We start from the raw sequence: 15388 nt of genomic DNA on the forward strand, positions 1-15388 counted from the left end.
CAGAAACAGACGAACAACTAGAATGACAATAGCACAATCAGTGTTCGGCTGTAGTCAACTGTTTAAATACACACAAATATGAACCTAGGCTATACTAGATGCCAGTCTTACAACAACCTTTACTTAACATTCACATTCGTTGCCTTCATCAACTCTACCAAGTTATCACCTTCCACCCTAACCTAGACTTTAGGCTACTGCTACAGAACTGTGTCATCACAACCAATCAACCCCATTTCAGCACGACACCAGTTGTACCATACTCATTCTAGCAGCACACCAGAAATTGGCTGAGTTTTTTCAGCTTGCATTTAAGGAAACTTGCGAAAAATGGAAATTGTGTGTGACAGATTTGTTATACGACTTTACAATTTTTCTAATGGCCTAAATTAACAACAGTGCCTCAAATCATATTGTTCAACTTTTGATAATCACCTCCACAGATAGCTGTTTACAATTGGTTTGTAGACTATCATCACAAGCATGATTCTGTGAGCAGTAAATTATGTTAAGACGAGACTGGAAAGGACTGGCACATGACTTATTGTGATACATCCCAAGGCACGATGAGACTGCAATGCATTTGATTTTGCATTAACATCTAGCTACGAAAAATATCTGTGCCCAACAAATGCCACAAAACTTAAGTGTCAATTACTGTAAGGAAATGCTTAAAAAATCCTATCAATGGGAAGCAAGATGTCAATAGAAAATCCTAACAGGAGACAAAACTGATATTCCAGAAACTAAGTAACAATCACTTGCTCGTGTGTTCCAAGTCAAAGTGAGGCCGCCAGAAGTTTACGATAATGATTGAAGCAGAAGTAACACATTAGAAACAAGAAAGCAGATCACCATGGCTGGCTGATCAGGAGAAGCAAGCCACTCTGCATGACAGCTAAAAAGCCCTACAGTGGAGGACACAGAGGGACAAAGGACATATCCTAAAACTCATATTAAATGATAAAACACACCCTCACGAATAGAACATAGAACTAAAGCTACTGTTGGTACATTGTCATGTAACACCGAAGGTAAGGTGCTGGGATATTTAAAAGTCCGCCACAGAGTGGCTAAAAGTGGGCAGTCCAGCAAGAGGTGGACGACTGTCATTTGGAAGCCACAGCAATATTGAGGTGGGTCCTCGTGACGGAGGAGGTAACTAGGTGTGAGCCACGTATGGCCAATACGGAGTCGACAAAGAACAACTGATTCTATGCAAGAGGCCCGCAGGGAAGACTTCCACACATTAGCAGTCTCCTCAATGACGCACAGTTTGTTGTGCATACTGTTATGTCACTCTGTCTCCCAAAGCTGAAACACCTTGCGGCATAAGACAGAACGCAGGGCAGTTTCAGAGATACCCATCTCCAGGGGAGGTTTCCGCATAGCCTGTTTGGCCAGCCTGTCAGCAAGTTCATTACCTGGGATTCCGACATGTCCTGGGGTTCACACAAACACCACTGAACAGCTGGGCTGTTCCAGGGCAGACATGACCTCCTGGATGTTTGCTACAAAGGATGGCGAGGGTAGCACTGGTCAGTAGCTAGTAAGCTGCTCAGGGAGTCAGAACAGAGAAGAAACTGCTTACCAGAACAGGAACGGATGTACTAAAGTGGCCGAGATATGGCCACCAGGTCTACATAAATACAGAGCCATCGAGCCGTCAGTGTTAACAACTTCAGAGCCTCGGTACACATCAAAATCTAGAGGAAGCGACAGCAGAAAGCATCGGGGTTAACGTAGTCCTTAGAGCCGTGCGAAAGGTCCAGACAACGGTTCAGCCGAAGTGTACACCACGGAGGTGTACGTGAATGGACCTCAGGCAAAGATGGTAAAGGGAAGGACTCCAGTTCAGAGAGAAGGGATCACACGCAAACCGAAATCGTGAGCCCTAATGTGGGCTGTCGATGCTGAAGAGCATCTGGGAACAGGAGATGGCAATTCAGATGCTCAGAGGAGCTACGAATGTGTGCAACATAACTGTCAAGCAGTTGTGCACATCGGATCCACAATCGAGGGACTCCGGCTTCTACCAGGACAGTGGTCACTGGACTCGTTCTAAAAGCTCCCGTCGCTAGACAAATGCCACAGTGGTGCACTGGGTTGACTACACGCAATGCTGAGGGCACCACCAAACTATAAACCAGACTCCCTTAGACAAGTTGTGATTGAACAAGGGATCTGTAGAGCTGCAGCAGCACAGAGTGATCTGCACCCTAGTTAGTGTTGCTCAGGCAGTGGAGGGCATTGAGGTGCTGCTAGCAATTCCGCTTAAGCTGATGAAGGTAAGGAGACCAAGTCAATTGGGCATCAAAAACCAGACCTAAGAATCAATACATCTCCACTACAGCGAGTGGATCATCATTAGGATAAAGCTCAGGTTCCGGATGAATGGTACAATGCCGACAGAAGTGCACGAGACACGACTTTGCGGCAGAAAACTGGAAGCTGTGGGCTAGAGCCCATGACTGCGGCTTGTGGATGGCTCCCTGAAGGTGCCGCTCAGCAACACCAGTACTGGAGCAGCAGTATGAAATGCAGAAGTCATTCGCATACAGAGAAGGGGAGGCCGACAGCCCTACAGCTGCTGCTACGCCATTGATAGCCACTAAAAATAGAGATACACTCAATACGGAGCCCTTCGGAATGCCATTCTCCTGAATACGGGGGGAACTAAGGGAGGCACCATACGGAAAGTACAGAGCGAGAGGAAGTTTTACATAAAAATCTAGAGCTTATGCCGCTGTAGATCTTGCCGACACACTTTAATTGCCTCAGCAACTTCCAGTGATCACCAAGGGACTGACTTTTGCTGGGGGCACTCTAGAGAATGAGGGATCGCGTTTTCAACTGCAGAAATTATCGTTGTAGTGACCTCCTCAATCACAATATCAACGGCAACATGTGGGAGAGATTCAACAGTGACAGCAGAGGTGAAGGCTTCTCAGTCTGCCTTGTTTAAAGCCCATCTGGGTAGGCGTAAGTGGGCATGCCAGGGGTGACAGGAAGATGGGGAAGCAGTCACTATCACATAGGTTGTCATGTGCTCTCCAGTGGATAGATGGGAGAAGTCTTGGGCTGCGAATTGATAAATCAATGGCAGGGTACCATGAGCCACACTGCAATGTGTGACAGCCCCAATATTTAAAAGGCAGAGGTCGAACTGAGACAGTAAAGTTTTGACATTTCTGCCTCAGCCAGCAAGCACGGTACCACCCCACAAGGGGTTATGGGCATTAAAACCACCCAAAAGTAGGAAAGGTTTAGAGAGTTGATCAATCAGTGCAACTAATACACTCAGGGGTACATTGCAGACAGTTGTTCTCTGCATTGTCCTTATCCTCACAACCACAGCTTCAAAAGGGGTTTCACTACAGACCGAGTTTAGGACATCAACGCAAACTCCACCTGACACTATTATAGTCGCTACAGTTCCGGTAATTTGCCTTACAGCCACGGAGGGCAGGGGTCCACATTGCCAGGAACCAGTTTTCCTGGTGGGCAGTGCAGCAAGCAGGTGTAAAGCTTAACATTTGCCATATCTCGGCCAGGCAATGGAAAAAACCACCGCAATTCCACTGGAGGATGACATCATGAGACTGGGAAGGCATGGAACATTCAATGGGGCAGTTTATGACTCAGGGTCACCTGCTGCCACCGACTTTTTGCCTGAGCAGTCTATATCCATTGTGTCTGAAGGTACAGCGAGATCTAGGTCCTCAGCTGACGCCAGAATCTCCAACTCATCTGCAGAGCTTGTAGGTAGAGGTGGTGTGGGAGCCACAGCAATTACCTTGGTCTTGGGGATCTTCTTTTTGGATTTCTCTCGCTGATTCAGTCTCTGGCATCGAGGAAGAGCGTGAAGCTGTACGACCAGCTGCTTTTGGGCTCTTCAGCCACTGGCGGGTGTCACCTTTCCCACTAGCAGAAACCTGGGAAGGGAGTGTCCCTAGGGACCCCTTCCTGGCGAGTGGAGCTGAAGAAGAATTACTCTTCTCTAGCTGAGAAGTGGGTACTGACATCACCGATGATTGGGGTGTGTTGCTCCTGAAGTAGGTTGCACAGGAGCAACAGGGAGGGAAGTGCCCCCCACCATCAACGGGGCAGGTGTAGTCTTCCAGCTGAGAGTTAACTGGATTGTCGGAGCTGAAAGCGCTAGAACTGTTGTACTGGCAGTGTAAGACAATGTCAGAGGTACAGAATGTAGGCATTCAAATTTCCTCTTAGCCTCAGTAGAGGTCACTTGGTCCAGGGTCTTGTACTCCATGATTTTCCTTACTTTCTGGAGGATCCTGCAGTCAGGTGAGCAAGGCGAATAAAGCTCTCCACAGTTGTCACAAATGGGAGGTGGGGTACATGGAGTATTGGGATGTCATGGGCATCCGCAATCTTGACATGTGATGCTCTGAAGTACAGTGGGAAGACATATGCCCAAACTTCCAGCATTTAAAGCACCGCACTGGGGGAGGGATCCAGGGCTTTACACCACAGCAGTAGACCATCACCTTGACCTCCTCAGGTAATGTATCACCCTCAAAGGCCAAGATGAAGGCACCTGTGGCCACCTTATCATCCCTCGGACCCAAGTGGACATGCCGACCGAAATTTGTGCCTCACCACTCAAAATGGGTGTAGCTCATCGTCAGATTGCAAAAGAAGGTCCTAGTGAAAGATGATACCCTGGACCATATTTCAGCACTTATGGGGCATGATGGTTACAGAAAAAGCCCCCAGCTTGTCACAAGTGAGTAACGCTCATGACTGGGCAGAGGATGCTGTTTTGATCAAGACTGACCCAGACCTCATTTTGGAAAAGCCCTCCACCTCTCTTCCCCCCCCCCCCCCCAAACTTGCCCTCTAAATGCTCAACAAAAAACTGAGGCTTCATCGTCATGAAAACTTCCACATCAGCTCTCAAATATACAAGGTACTGGGGCAAATAAGAGCCGCTGCCATCCTTAGCCATGGTGTGGCCAGGGAGGAAAACGATTTGGGGTCATACCTTTGTGCATTGAATTCAGCCTGTGAACACTTAGAGACTGCTGGTGTTTGACCACCAGCAAGTGGTGATGATCTACACTTCATCGCATGTCATCTGCCCTGATGCCACCCCCTCTGACCAGAGGCCCTCCCCACAGACACCACCCAGCTGCAGCAAAGGCCACCTGGCAGGATGGCCATTGCAGGGAGTCCTGATGCTCCAGTGTGACAGGCATCTACTCCTTGGCATACATGGGGAATTAATGGCGCAGTCATCAGCACAGCAATCCCTGTGTAGACAGTGAGCTACAACAAACAGGGCACATGGCGGTCCCACCACAATGGACTGCCTACCATGCTGGATATGTTGTGCAAAGAATTGCACGGTCACAGTTGACACAGAAAACAACACTGCATAGTGGGTGGAGGAAAACTCACCCAAGAAGATGTCCTTGCCCAAGAGATGAAGGATGAGTGGGACCGCAATGCGACAACAAGAAAGTTGGTTATAGATTTCAATGCACGATGGACACGATGCACCGTGTAAGGCGCGCTTCCCCAATTGGCTCGCTTTTCAGGAAAATTTTGAAAAATGAGGTCAAACCCTACAGGGGACCATCACATAAAGGCTGAAAGGTGAGAGACTCCCTTTAGTCGCCTCTTATGACAGGCAGTAATACCTTGGGCCTATTCTAACCGCCAGGCCTGCAAGGGTCACACTCTTTGCCCACTCTTTCTATTCATAATAAATTATTCTTTCATTATACCATTTACTGTGGCTGTTGATACTACCATATACTTGTCTGACCAGAAATCTTTGTCTTTTCATTTCACTTCACTTACCCCTACTATATCTAGATACAGCCTTTGCATTTCTCTTTTCATATTTTCTAGCTCCCCTGCCACATTCAAACTTCTGACACTCCATGTCCCAACTCTTAGAATGTTATCCTTTCGATGATTATTGAATCTTTTTCTCATGGTCACCATCCCCTCCCAGAGATCTGAACAGGGGAATAGTCCAGAATCTTTTGCCGATGGAGAGGTCACGTGACACTTTAGAGAGGCCATCACGACACTCACCTACAGGCCACATGTCCTGTGGCTACAAGTTACGTGCCTCTAATGCAGTGGTTTCCTTTGCCTTCTACAGCCTCATTCCATTGATCATTGCTGACTCTTCTGCCTTTAGGGGCAGTTACCCGCCCCAGTTGCTCTGAACCTCTGCCCTCTTTGGCAAGGCCATTGGCAGAGTGAGGGTTACTTGTTATGTTTGAAGTCTTTGACCACCAATCCCGATTATTAATCAAAATTCAAGTGGTTGCATGTTTTGAACCCAAGACTACGGACATTTTGATTGCAGATAGAAAGCAAAGAGGCGCACTGGAAATGCCTACGGAAAGAGGCCCTTTGACATTGGCACAGAAGGTACATAAAATCTGCGGCCACGAGCACGACTCCACTCCACCACCCATGATGAAGGGTGAAGCTTTGACAATGCCAGCCACTTGTGCTGGCAAAACATCAGAAAAATTAATCATACATTAGCTGAAGAACCCGAGACAGAAGCCAACAGGCAGCATGTCATACAATATCATGCTACAAAGATGAAATATTAGATGTTAAAAAGCTGATTCAACAAACCTTACAACATGCAAAAGTCAACATAAAAAACAAATGCATAATCAGGAGACTAACTTGGCTCATAAAATGAATAATATATTTAAGTTTCAGCTCACAGTTTGTGGCAGTGTAGGGATGTTGCCTCTCAGAACTTACATTTTTATAAATTTTTTTTGCAAAGTTTACAGTTGACACCACAATTAGGCACATGTTTTTGATTTTGGACTGAATCTTGTTTTACAAATTCTAAGATTTGTTGCATTACCTTTTTACAATTATTTAACTTTTAATTTTTTTTTTACTTTTTGTACCATGATACTGAGTAATGAACGCTTGTCATTCTTTATGTGCCTATAGTCATAATTGCAGGTCTGATGATGGCAGAAGTCAAAAGGTATTATAAACAAAGAAATGTTAAGCAGCCAAGACTGTTTTATTCACAAAAATCTTGAAGTGCAGCAGACAACCCTGACCATATCAAATTAGAAGTTCACCTAGGAAGAAACAAATTACCTCCACTGCCTTACAATAACATGAAACATGTTTCTTACTGAAAGCATTTACACTTTTTTTATGTTGATATAATAGTTTCAAACAGGACTCAGCTTCAACTTGATACAGCATCTGACCTAATTATCTTTCATTTGGAATTAACAATCCTATCTACTGCTGTGTACTCTACTAAAAGACTGATATCACTTGCTTATATTACAAATGGCATTGTATATTTTACTTTATGTGTAGTCAGTCATGAAAAAAATGCTGTGTTCTACAACCATGTTTTATCACACTCATGAGTGAAAGTTATGAAGTAGTTCCCCCTTATGTTTTTGTAGGTAATGCACAAGACCTGTACATAATGCATCAAAATACTCTAAAGCCTACCCATTATCTAAAACTGGTTTTCTGAATTTATTGTACAGATAAGTTTTCATGACAACACCTATGTTAAACAGGGCAAAGTATTTTAAATATGGCACAAACTTTGGGCTATGCTGCATAGCCACCTGCACAAACACCTATATTTAGCTTTCACTTTTGTAGGCTACATCAACTCTACCAGATTATCACCTCACGACAAACCTAGACCTCTTGTTGCGCTACTACACTCTGTCGATTTTTGGTTTGGGGTAGGGATATGTACTCTATCACACACTAGCCCACTTGGGATGCATATAAAATTATAAATAAATTTCATACAGTGAATATCTCATCAGCAATAAATAAATCCATCCAACCTCTTCAGCACCAAGAAACCAACAAGTGTGTGTATTCTTTTATGTTCAATTTGCAGCCAGTTCTGGTTCAGAGAGATATCACAAAAAAATAGAGAAATACAGAAGCGTCCAATTCCACCCGTCTGCTTTTACCCATGACGTCACAAATATGGCAGAAACGACCACACACTACGACTCCAATATGGCGCCTATGACACAAACACTAAAATACATTGAAAAACCAACACACACACACACACACACACACTTTCCACAAAAAACCTAATGAAACTAACGGGATTAGCATGGGAGATTGGGAGATTTGGGTGGGGACAAAGTAAATATTAACAAATTTAGACACACACCGCCATACCACACAAAACGACGAAAAAAACTGAAAACACAAAACTCTCCAAATTCCACCAAACACAATATCCTCTTGAACCAAACACTTCCCTTGATCTATATAGCTCAACAGCAACTCCCGATACCGGAATACCCACAGCCACAACCACACATTAGAATCTGACACTTCCCTTTACCTATCTACGTCAACAGAAACTACCGATACCAAATCATAAAATCCAGAACTACAACCACGTCCACGATAATCACTACCTCAAAAAACACAACAAACCAACAAAACTGAAATCTAACACTTCCCTTGACCAGTTATTCTTACGGTATCTCCACATACAACCATCCCTGGTCCGAGACACCGGAACTTTAAGTAAGCCTCATTTCTTCACGACATACTGAACACTTCACGACTTCATCCACAAATCCCAATAGCTGAAGAAATTTTATTAGAGACAATGGACTGTCCCCCATCATAGGTGACAACTGGAAACTGTTGACCCTGTCAGTCATATCCATACCTAGCAAAGACATAAAAATGCAATTTACCAAAATTCACACACTACGAACAGAAAAAAACTATAATAACGTCGAAATAACAAAACTAAAATCGTTAACTCACTGAAAAATATTCGCTGAAAGCAAAGTCCCGTTACCACATACGTGCAATGCTATCACGCAAATGAACCCCATACGACATGTAACACGCTTCCCATAAACACACCGCCAGAGGAAAACACTGACCGCAACAATACGCCACCTATAAACACACCACACACACAAACTAAACCAAAAACATCACCTAACACGCCACCAGAGAGCACCACCAATCACATCAAAACGACACCTACAAACACGCTACTCTCACAAACCGTCGTGACGTCACACACCACAACAGCCTTACATCATGGGTCAAACCCAACGGGCGGGATTGGACGCTTCGGTTGACTCAAAAATACAAGTGATAAGAATATGTACATAATTCTGGCTTATTATGAGAAAGTACATATAAGCAACATATGGAATTCTGAGATGTACAGAAACACAAATTGTAAGTTGAGACTGCCGAATGTTTATCAAGAACAAAATTTCTAGGGATGCATGCTGATCCAAAGCTAATACGAAATTATCAATTTACAGTCCTCTGAAGTAACTAGCATCAGCATGCTATGCAGTTTCAGTAATAATAATTCAAGTGTGCAGTAGCTTACACATTAAAACATATATTGGATTGTCAATTCTGTTTTTATTTATGGAAAATATGCCAGGAAACAAATGCACTGAATACAGTAACAACATCTAAGCTGCAATAAGGGGCTATAGACATTACAACAAAGTGGGAAGAGAACTCACTGTACTGAATTGTTTATAACAAGGGAATCTTTACTGTTCCAAGTGCACCAAAGAAATCGGTCTTTACATCAACATGGAAACAGTTGCAGCCACCAGTTACACCTCTGAAGGAAAGAAAATAAAATCTTGTGCTGTATAACTGAATACAGTTATGCAATAAACTTCCATAAGTGATCGAAGACAAAAGTGGAATATACATCTTCAGTAATACTATACACTCAAAATTATTTATTAAATAGCAATTTTGAAACTTCAGGATTACCTGAAATACATAAATTATATAGATAACTATACTATTATAACTACTATGATTAAGGGGCTTTTGCAATACATTCAATAGAATAGTGAAAAATTCTGTACAAACATGTAACAGAGCAAATATTGCAGATCTATGTACGTAACTATGTGTACTTGGGCACATGTTAGTGGGTCTATACTACATCCATACACATATTTATGACATACATACAACTTACATTGTCTACACATGGATAAATATACAGCAAATACAGAAGCGTCCGATCCCCCCCCATCTGCTTTGACCCATGACATCACAAATATGGAAACGGCCATAAACCATGATTCCAATATGGTGCATATAAAGTCAGTAAGTACACATTACGAGATCGAAAACAAACACACACACTTTCCACAAAAAGCATAATGACACAAACGGGACAAGCGCGGGGAAATGGGGTGTTTTTGGGTGGGGGCAAACTAAATATAAACAAATTTAGACACTCACCCCCATACAAAATGACGAAAAAAAACGACATCACAAAACTCCTCAAATACTACTAAACACAATATCATCTGGAATCGGACACTTCCCTTGACCTATATAGCTCAACACCAGCTCCTGATCCCATAAACTAAGATCAAACACTTCCCTTGGCCTATATAGCTCAAAAACATATCCCGATACCAATATCAACACACACAGCCACACATTGGGATCAAACACTTCCCTTGACCTGCGCACTGTTAATTTTATCCGTCATATCCAGTCTGGAACAAAAACAACAACCTATTAATTTTACTAAAATTACCACATGATGTACAGCGAACAACACTAAATTAACCTTCACACAAAATCGTTAGCTCACTGAAACGAATTCCACTACAAACACAGCCGACACACTAACAATTCTGGATAATGAGCATAAGCAAACTGAGCCCATTACACCACACAAACTAAGACCCTGAACATACCACCAGAGAGCACAACAAAAAACACGACGACATCTACAAACATGCCACACTTGCAAACCAAACTCCGCGCCATCATGACGTCACACGCGGCAACACCCTTACGTCACGAGTCAAAGCCGATGCGTGGGATCGGATGCTTCTATCAACCCAATATACAGTATTCTGGAATAGTCGATCATCAGGTTCCCAAACCAGAAGACATTTGAATTCTCTGGTCTGCTCAGGCCAAATTCAAAACTTTCTTTGGTATGATCAACATTACTTCACTCCTAAAAACAAGGAATTTCTACAAATCAGGAGAAAAATCAAATTTTAACCATGCTAGAAACAAGATTGCGAAGTGAGAATGCCACTTACTATGGATTTTGAAAATTAAAGGCTATTCAACAAGAAAAAAGGTGAAAGAACACCAATAAATATATCCCATGAGGAAGACTGTATTAACAGTTTCACAAGACATTCATAGATCCATAATCAAAGTGAAGAACAAATCAATGACAATTTCCTTTGAATGTGCAAATAAAATTTAAACAGTAATTAATGATAATCGGCCAAGAAAATAAAATCCAGAAAAGTAAACATGTGATGGGGTGACAGAAAAATTAATATCTAAAATTCCACAATCATGGGAAACTTTTGATGGAGTATCTTAATGATCAGTTAGTGCAAGAGAAAATGCAAGGAAATAATTTGTGACTTCCTTGTGCAGAAATGGAACATGCAAAATGGATACTTGTCTAACTGTGTAGAAACTGCAACCACAAAACTGTCAACACATTTTAAGATAAATCCTCAAAACAAAAAAAAACAAAACATTGTTATCATCTGACAAGAATTTAGGCAAATTCCAAATTTATCATATCACAATCTCACAGCCACATCACAAGGGGATTTTAAATATGTACAAGTACGCAAAAGTCCAAATATTGACATATCACTACCTAACCAAAGTGAAACTAAATTTAAAGCCTCAAAAGTTCAGCAAACAGATACAGGTAATACCAAACTTGATACTGACTAACTCCAAGCAATATTATTAGCAAATAAACTCAAAACACAAGCACAAAACTACAAATAAATCTTAACAGAAACTTATCAAAACTGCATACATTTAATTTCCAAAAATGGAAAGTGACATCTATGGTGGAACAAAGGCTGCACAAGCTGTAAAATATTGATAAAGGGAATTATATCATGAAATAATAAATTGGAAAGAAAAAACCAGAACATGTGCCAAGCAACTCAAAGCAGTTTCAAAACTGAACAAAAAAGACTTTATGCAAAGTGATCTTCAGGTAATTACAGACTTCCAAAAAACAGGGATTCTTTTATGAAGCTTTTAAAACAAAGCTAAACGGATACCAGCTCCAAAAACTCTGTTTCATGAAAGAAAGTGCACACTTGGTACATAACCAAGAAATAGATAATTAATGAAAGTTCTAAATTGCCCTAAACCCAAAGAAAGATTTCTACCAGAAATTCTAAAAACCAATTTAGATTCACAATCACCAAATGAAGGGGAAATTGCTGGACAAGAGGTTCAAAACAAGCATCTCTTGATGACAGAACTGTTGCAGAAGTCCTGAAATTTCCCATAAAAATTTTAAAAGAAAATTACAGTGATCAAGCAAGATATCTGACAGGAAACCACGCACACAGGAAAACTGCACTGATACATCCACTAAATAAAAAAGAACCATAACCGATAATACTTTTAGAGGTGCCTTCACTTTGTGCCATACAAAATTGTGTCCTAGTCAACACACACAAGAACTTGGCTGCAAATTCGGCAAATATCAAGAAAATTCCAGACCAAACGGATCTTATCTGAAACAAATTTTAGCTATGAAACTATTTCTCACACATCTAAATATTAATAATAAAGAAGGTATCTTTGTAGATTTTAAGAAAGCTTACTAGATTGTGGTCTCCTACAAATTCTTAAAAGAGGTGATCTAGAGCTAAAAACCACTGCAATTATTAGTGAAACATTAAATGGTACAAATTCCAATTTGTGAGAGAATATTTTGAAATTAAAACAAGAGTGAGACAAGGTGGTGGATTTCCTCCATTACTTTTCAAATGTCTTATAAAAAGTAATCCGAAAGTGGCGAAAAATGAGATCAGAGTTTAAAATTTATGAACCAATCAAATTAGGAAGAACCAGTATTATGATCCCAGGACAATGAAATGGTACAAAAACTCCTCAAGAAACAAGACAAGAGTGGGATGCCAAATGTAATTTGGAAAAATAAAATATATCCTGCAAATAGGCCTATCTGGTACCTACAATTCTAAAATTCAACATTGAAAATACCAAGAGTGCATCTCAACCTAAATACATATATGTTAAACTATTCAGGAAACTAGGCTGAAGAAGACTGACTACGAAACTGGCTGTATCTAAGTTAAACACAGCTTTCTGACAAACCAGTGACATCCATGAGAAAAAATGCATATCAAAATACGCAAAACTGGGACACTACAACACAGTCACCATACCAGTATGTCAGTATGGGGCTGAAGACACTGAAGAAATCCAATAGGGAAAAACGAAAGTAACATTTTTATTTAAAAATTGTTCTTAAGTATGAAAATATTGTACATAAAAATTGAACAGGCAGAAACTGCGCTTCAGGATACTCGTCCTGGCAGAAAAATCCAATGAGACCATAACAGTTTGATCCTATGAGCGAAAAAAAGGATCTGTTCTGTAAAACAACGTAATACAAACACTAAGAAAAGCTAAAACTAAACCCTAAAATGCCCCTACTTGTATATGATGTCGTGAAGTAGGTCCCGTTATAATAATCAAATTAAGTATTCAGCAATAATCCAGCGAGAAAACGAAAACATAGCACTATGGTTATAGGTGGCTGTCAGGATAAGCAGATTTTATTGAATCGCACCAACCTTCGCAAGGTTTCATCATCTGGTGGAGGAAGTCCAAGAGCTGCTCTCCAATTTATGACTTTTAATTGAAATTCTTCCATCTTCTATCCCACTTAATTGTCACTAGTTCACTGGATATAACGCCGCTTGCCACTTTCAACTCGCGCTGAAATTTTCAAATGTCAACAGTGTACAATTCGATTATCGACACTTGTTGTCGACTACACCAAGGTCGATTAAAGTTAACCGGAAAAATCGGCCTTTCAAAAATTGTAATACACCACCCTCGTTACAGTAACAGTTAAATGAGGGAATTAACCGCGGTTAAAGTTATCTGAGGTTGTAGTCTCGTTTACCTTGAATTGATCGCAGTTACAAGGCGATAAACACGTACCGTATGAAAATGGCGGCCCGTTTTCATTTTTTATGGGCCAGTTGTACAATCTTGGGCTGTAAATCCAGTGACGACTAACCGCGGAAAAGGCTAATCACGGGTTAACTTGGAGGGCGCGTTGTACGACACCATATGCTATCTCGTCCAGTTAAGTGGGCAACAACTTAATATCACAATGGGTATTTTCATGTAATTAATTTCATATACTTTAAATGTCGTCTGCAGAAATAGCGCTTCTAACGTTAGCAAAATTATTCGTTTGAGGGTGGTATGTACTTTAGAAGGGTTCAAGAGTGTAGTAGAAAACTTCAACAGAAACATAAGTGCAAAACATTTCACTGAGTTTATAGGGTGTAGAACGTATAACGATCTATCGTAAAATTAATTAAAAGATTATCATGTATTTGGTGTTTACCAGTAAGAGATCTTTCAGGATTTCCAAATAAATTGTGGGAAAAAGTATGCAACAGTTTCCATTCAACTTCGTACATACCGACAGAGCAGCTACAACAGACATACGATTTTTTTCTACTAAGAAAGAAACGCATAAACATTACACCTAGAAAAGCAAGTAGAGACTAAAGATCGGTAGTGCCAGATGCGTGAAATCTAAGTTTCACGTTATGTTCGATGGAATTTACGATTTGATAAAGTCAAGGGAAGGACTTCACAGCTTAAGTAGAGACATAATATTAAAGCAACTGCGAAATGCGGTCAACTTCGTAAAATATTTGGTCTTTACAGAGTCTCCAACTGTGGCAACACAGACATCGTTGAGACTGATCCGACTAACGATCCTCACAGGTGTTACTGGCTCATTTGTTGCTCTATTTATGACTTAGAATGATTAATTGATTACATCAGTAAAGGGTTTCGACAGAAGATGCCTTTGCTGAATTAGTGATCATTGTCCATCCACTTTTGTAGTTACTGGGCACATATAATTCTTACACACACACACACACACACACACACACACATATATATATATATATATATATATATATATATATATATATATATATATATATATATATGAACAATAAAAAGCCAGAATTTACAGTAAACAACAATAATTTTTTTATGATCCTAGTGTAGAAGTGTACTTAGGGCAAATATCCAAACTGGACGTTGTTATTGTATCTCACTATAAATGTTTGACGAACAGTAACTATTTCATATATAATCTGGGAAGCTTATTCTATAAACCCAATATCGTGTTTGCAAGCAGATTCAGCGTGCAATCAACTGTGCAAGATAAGAAACATTGTGCATATCATAAAACTAATTTTCGAGCTGAATACGAAACTACAAAGTAAAAAAACGCGGAGTGATACATCCAAAAGAATGCCTAACA

The 15388-nt window shown here is 40.9% G+C and overlaps 1 protein-coding gene across 2 annotated transcripts in view; it reads right to left on the reverse strand.

Annotated features, from left to right (window-relative positions):
* Positions 1–13830, reverse strand: part of LOC126293365 (uncharacterized) — a 57161-nt gene extending 43331 nt beyond the window's left edge. The window contains exon 1 of one of the 2 annotated variants that reach the window (XR_007552283.1): positions 13659–13818. Coding sequence is in view for 1 of the 2 variants with exons in the window: in XM_049986567.1 (XP_049842524.1) it covers positions 13659–13738 (80 nt within the window). In the remaining variant the exon portion in view is untranslated. Of the gene's footprint in view, positions 1–13658 lie in introns of both variants that reach the window. The other variant, XM_049986567.1, reaches the window with a different exon arrangement.
* Positions 13831–15388: the final 1558 nt, after the last annotated feature.

This window comes from Schistocerca gregaria, chromosome 10, assembly GCF_023897955.1.
Source record: "Schistocerca gregaria isolate iqSchGreg1 chromosome 10, iqSchGreg1.2, whole genome shotgun sequence".
NCBI lineage: Eukaryota > Metazoa > Arthropoda > Insecta > Orthoptera > Acrididae > Schistocerca > Schistocerca gregaria.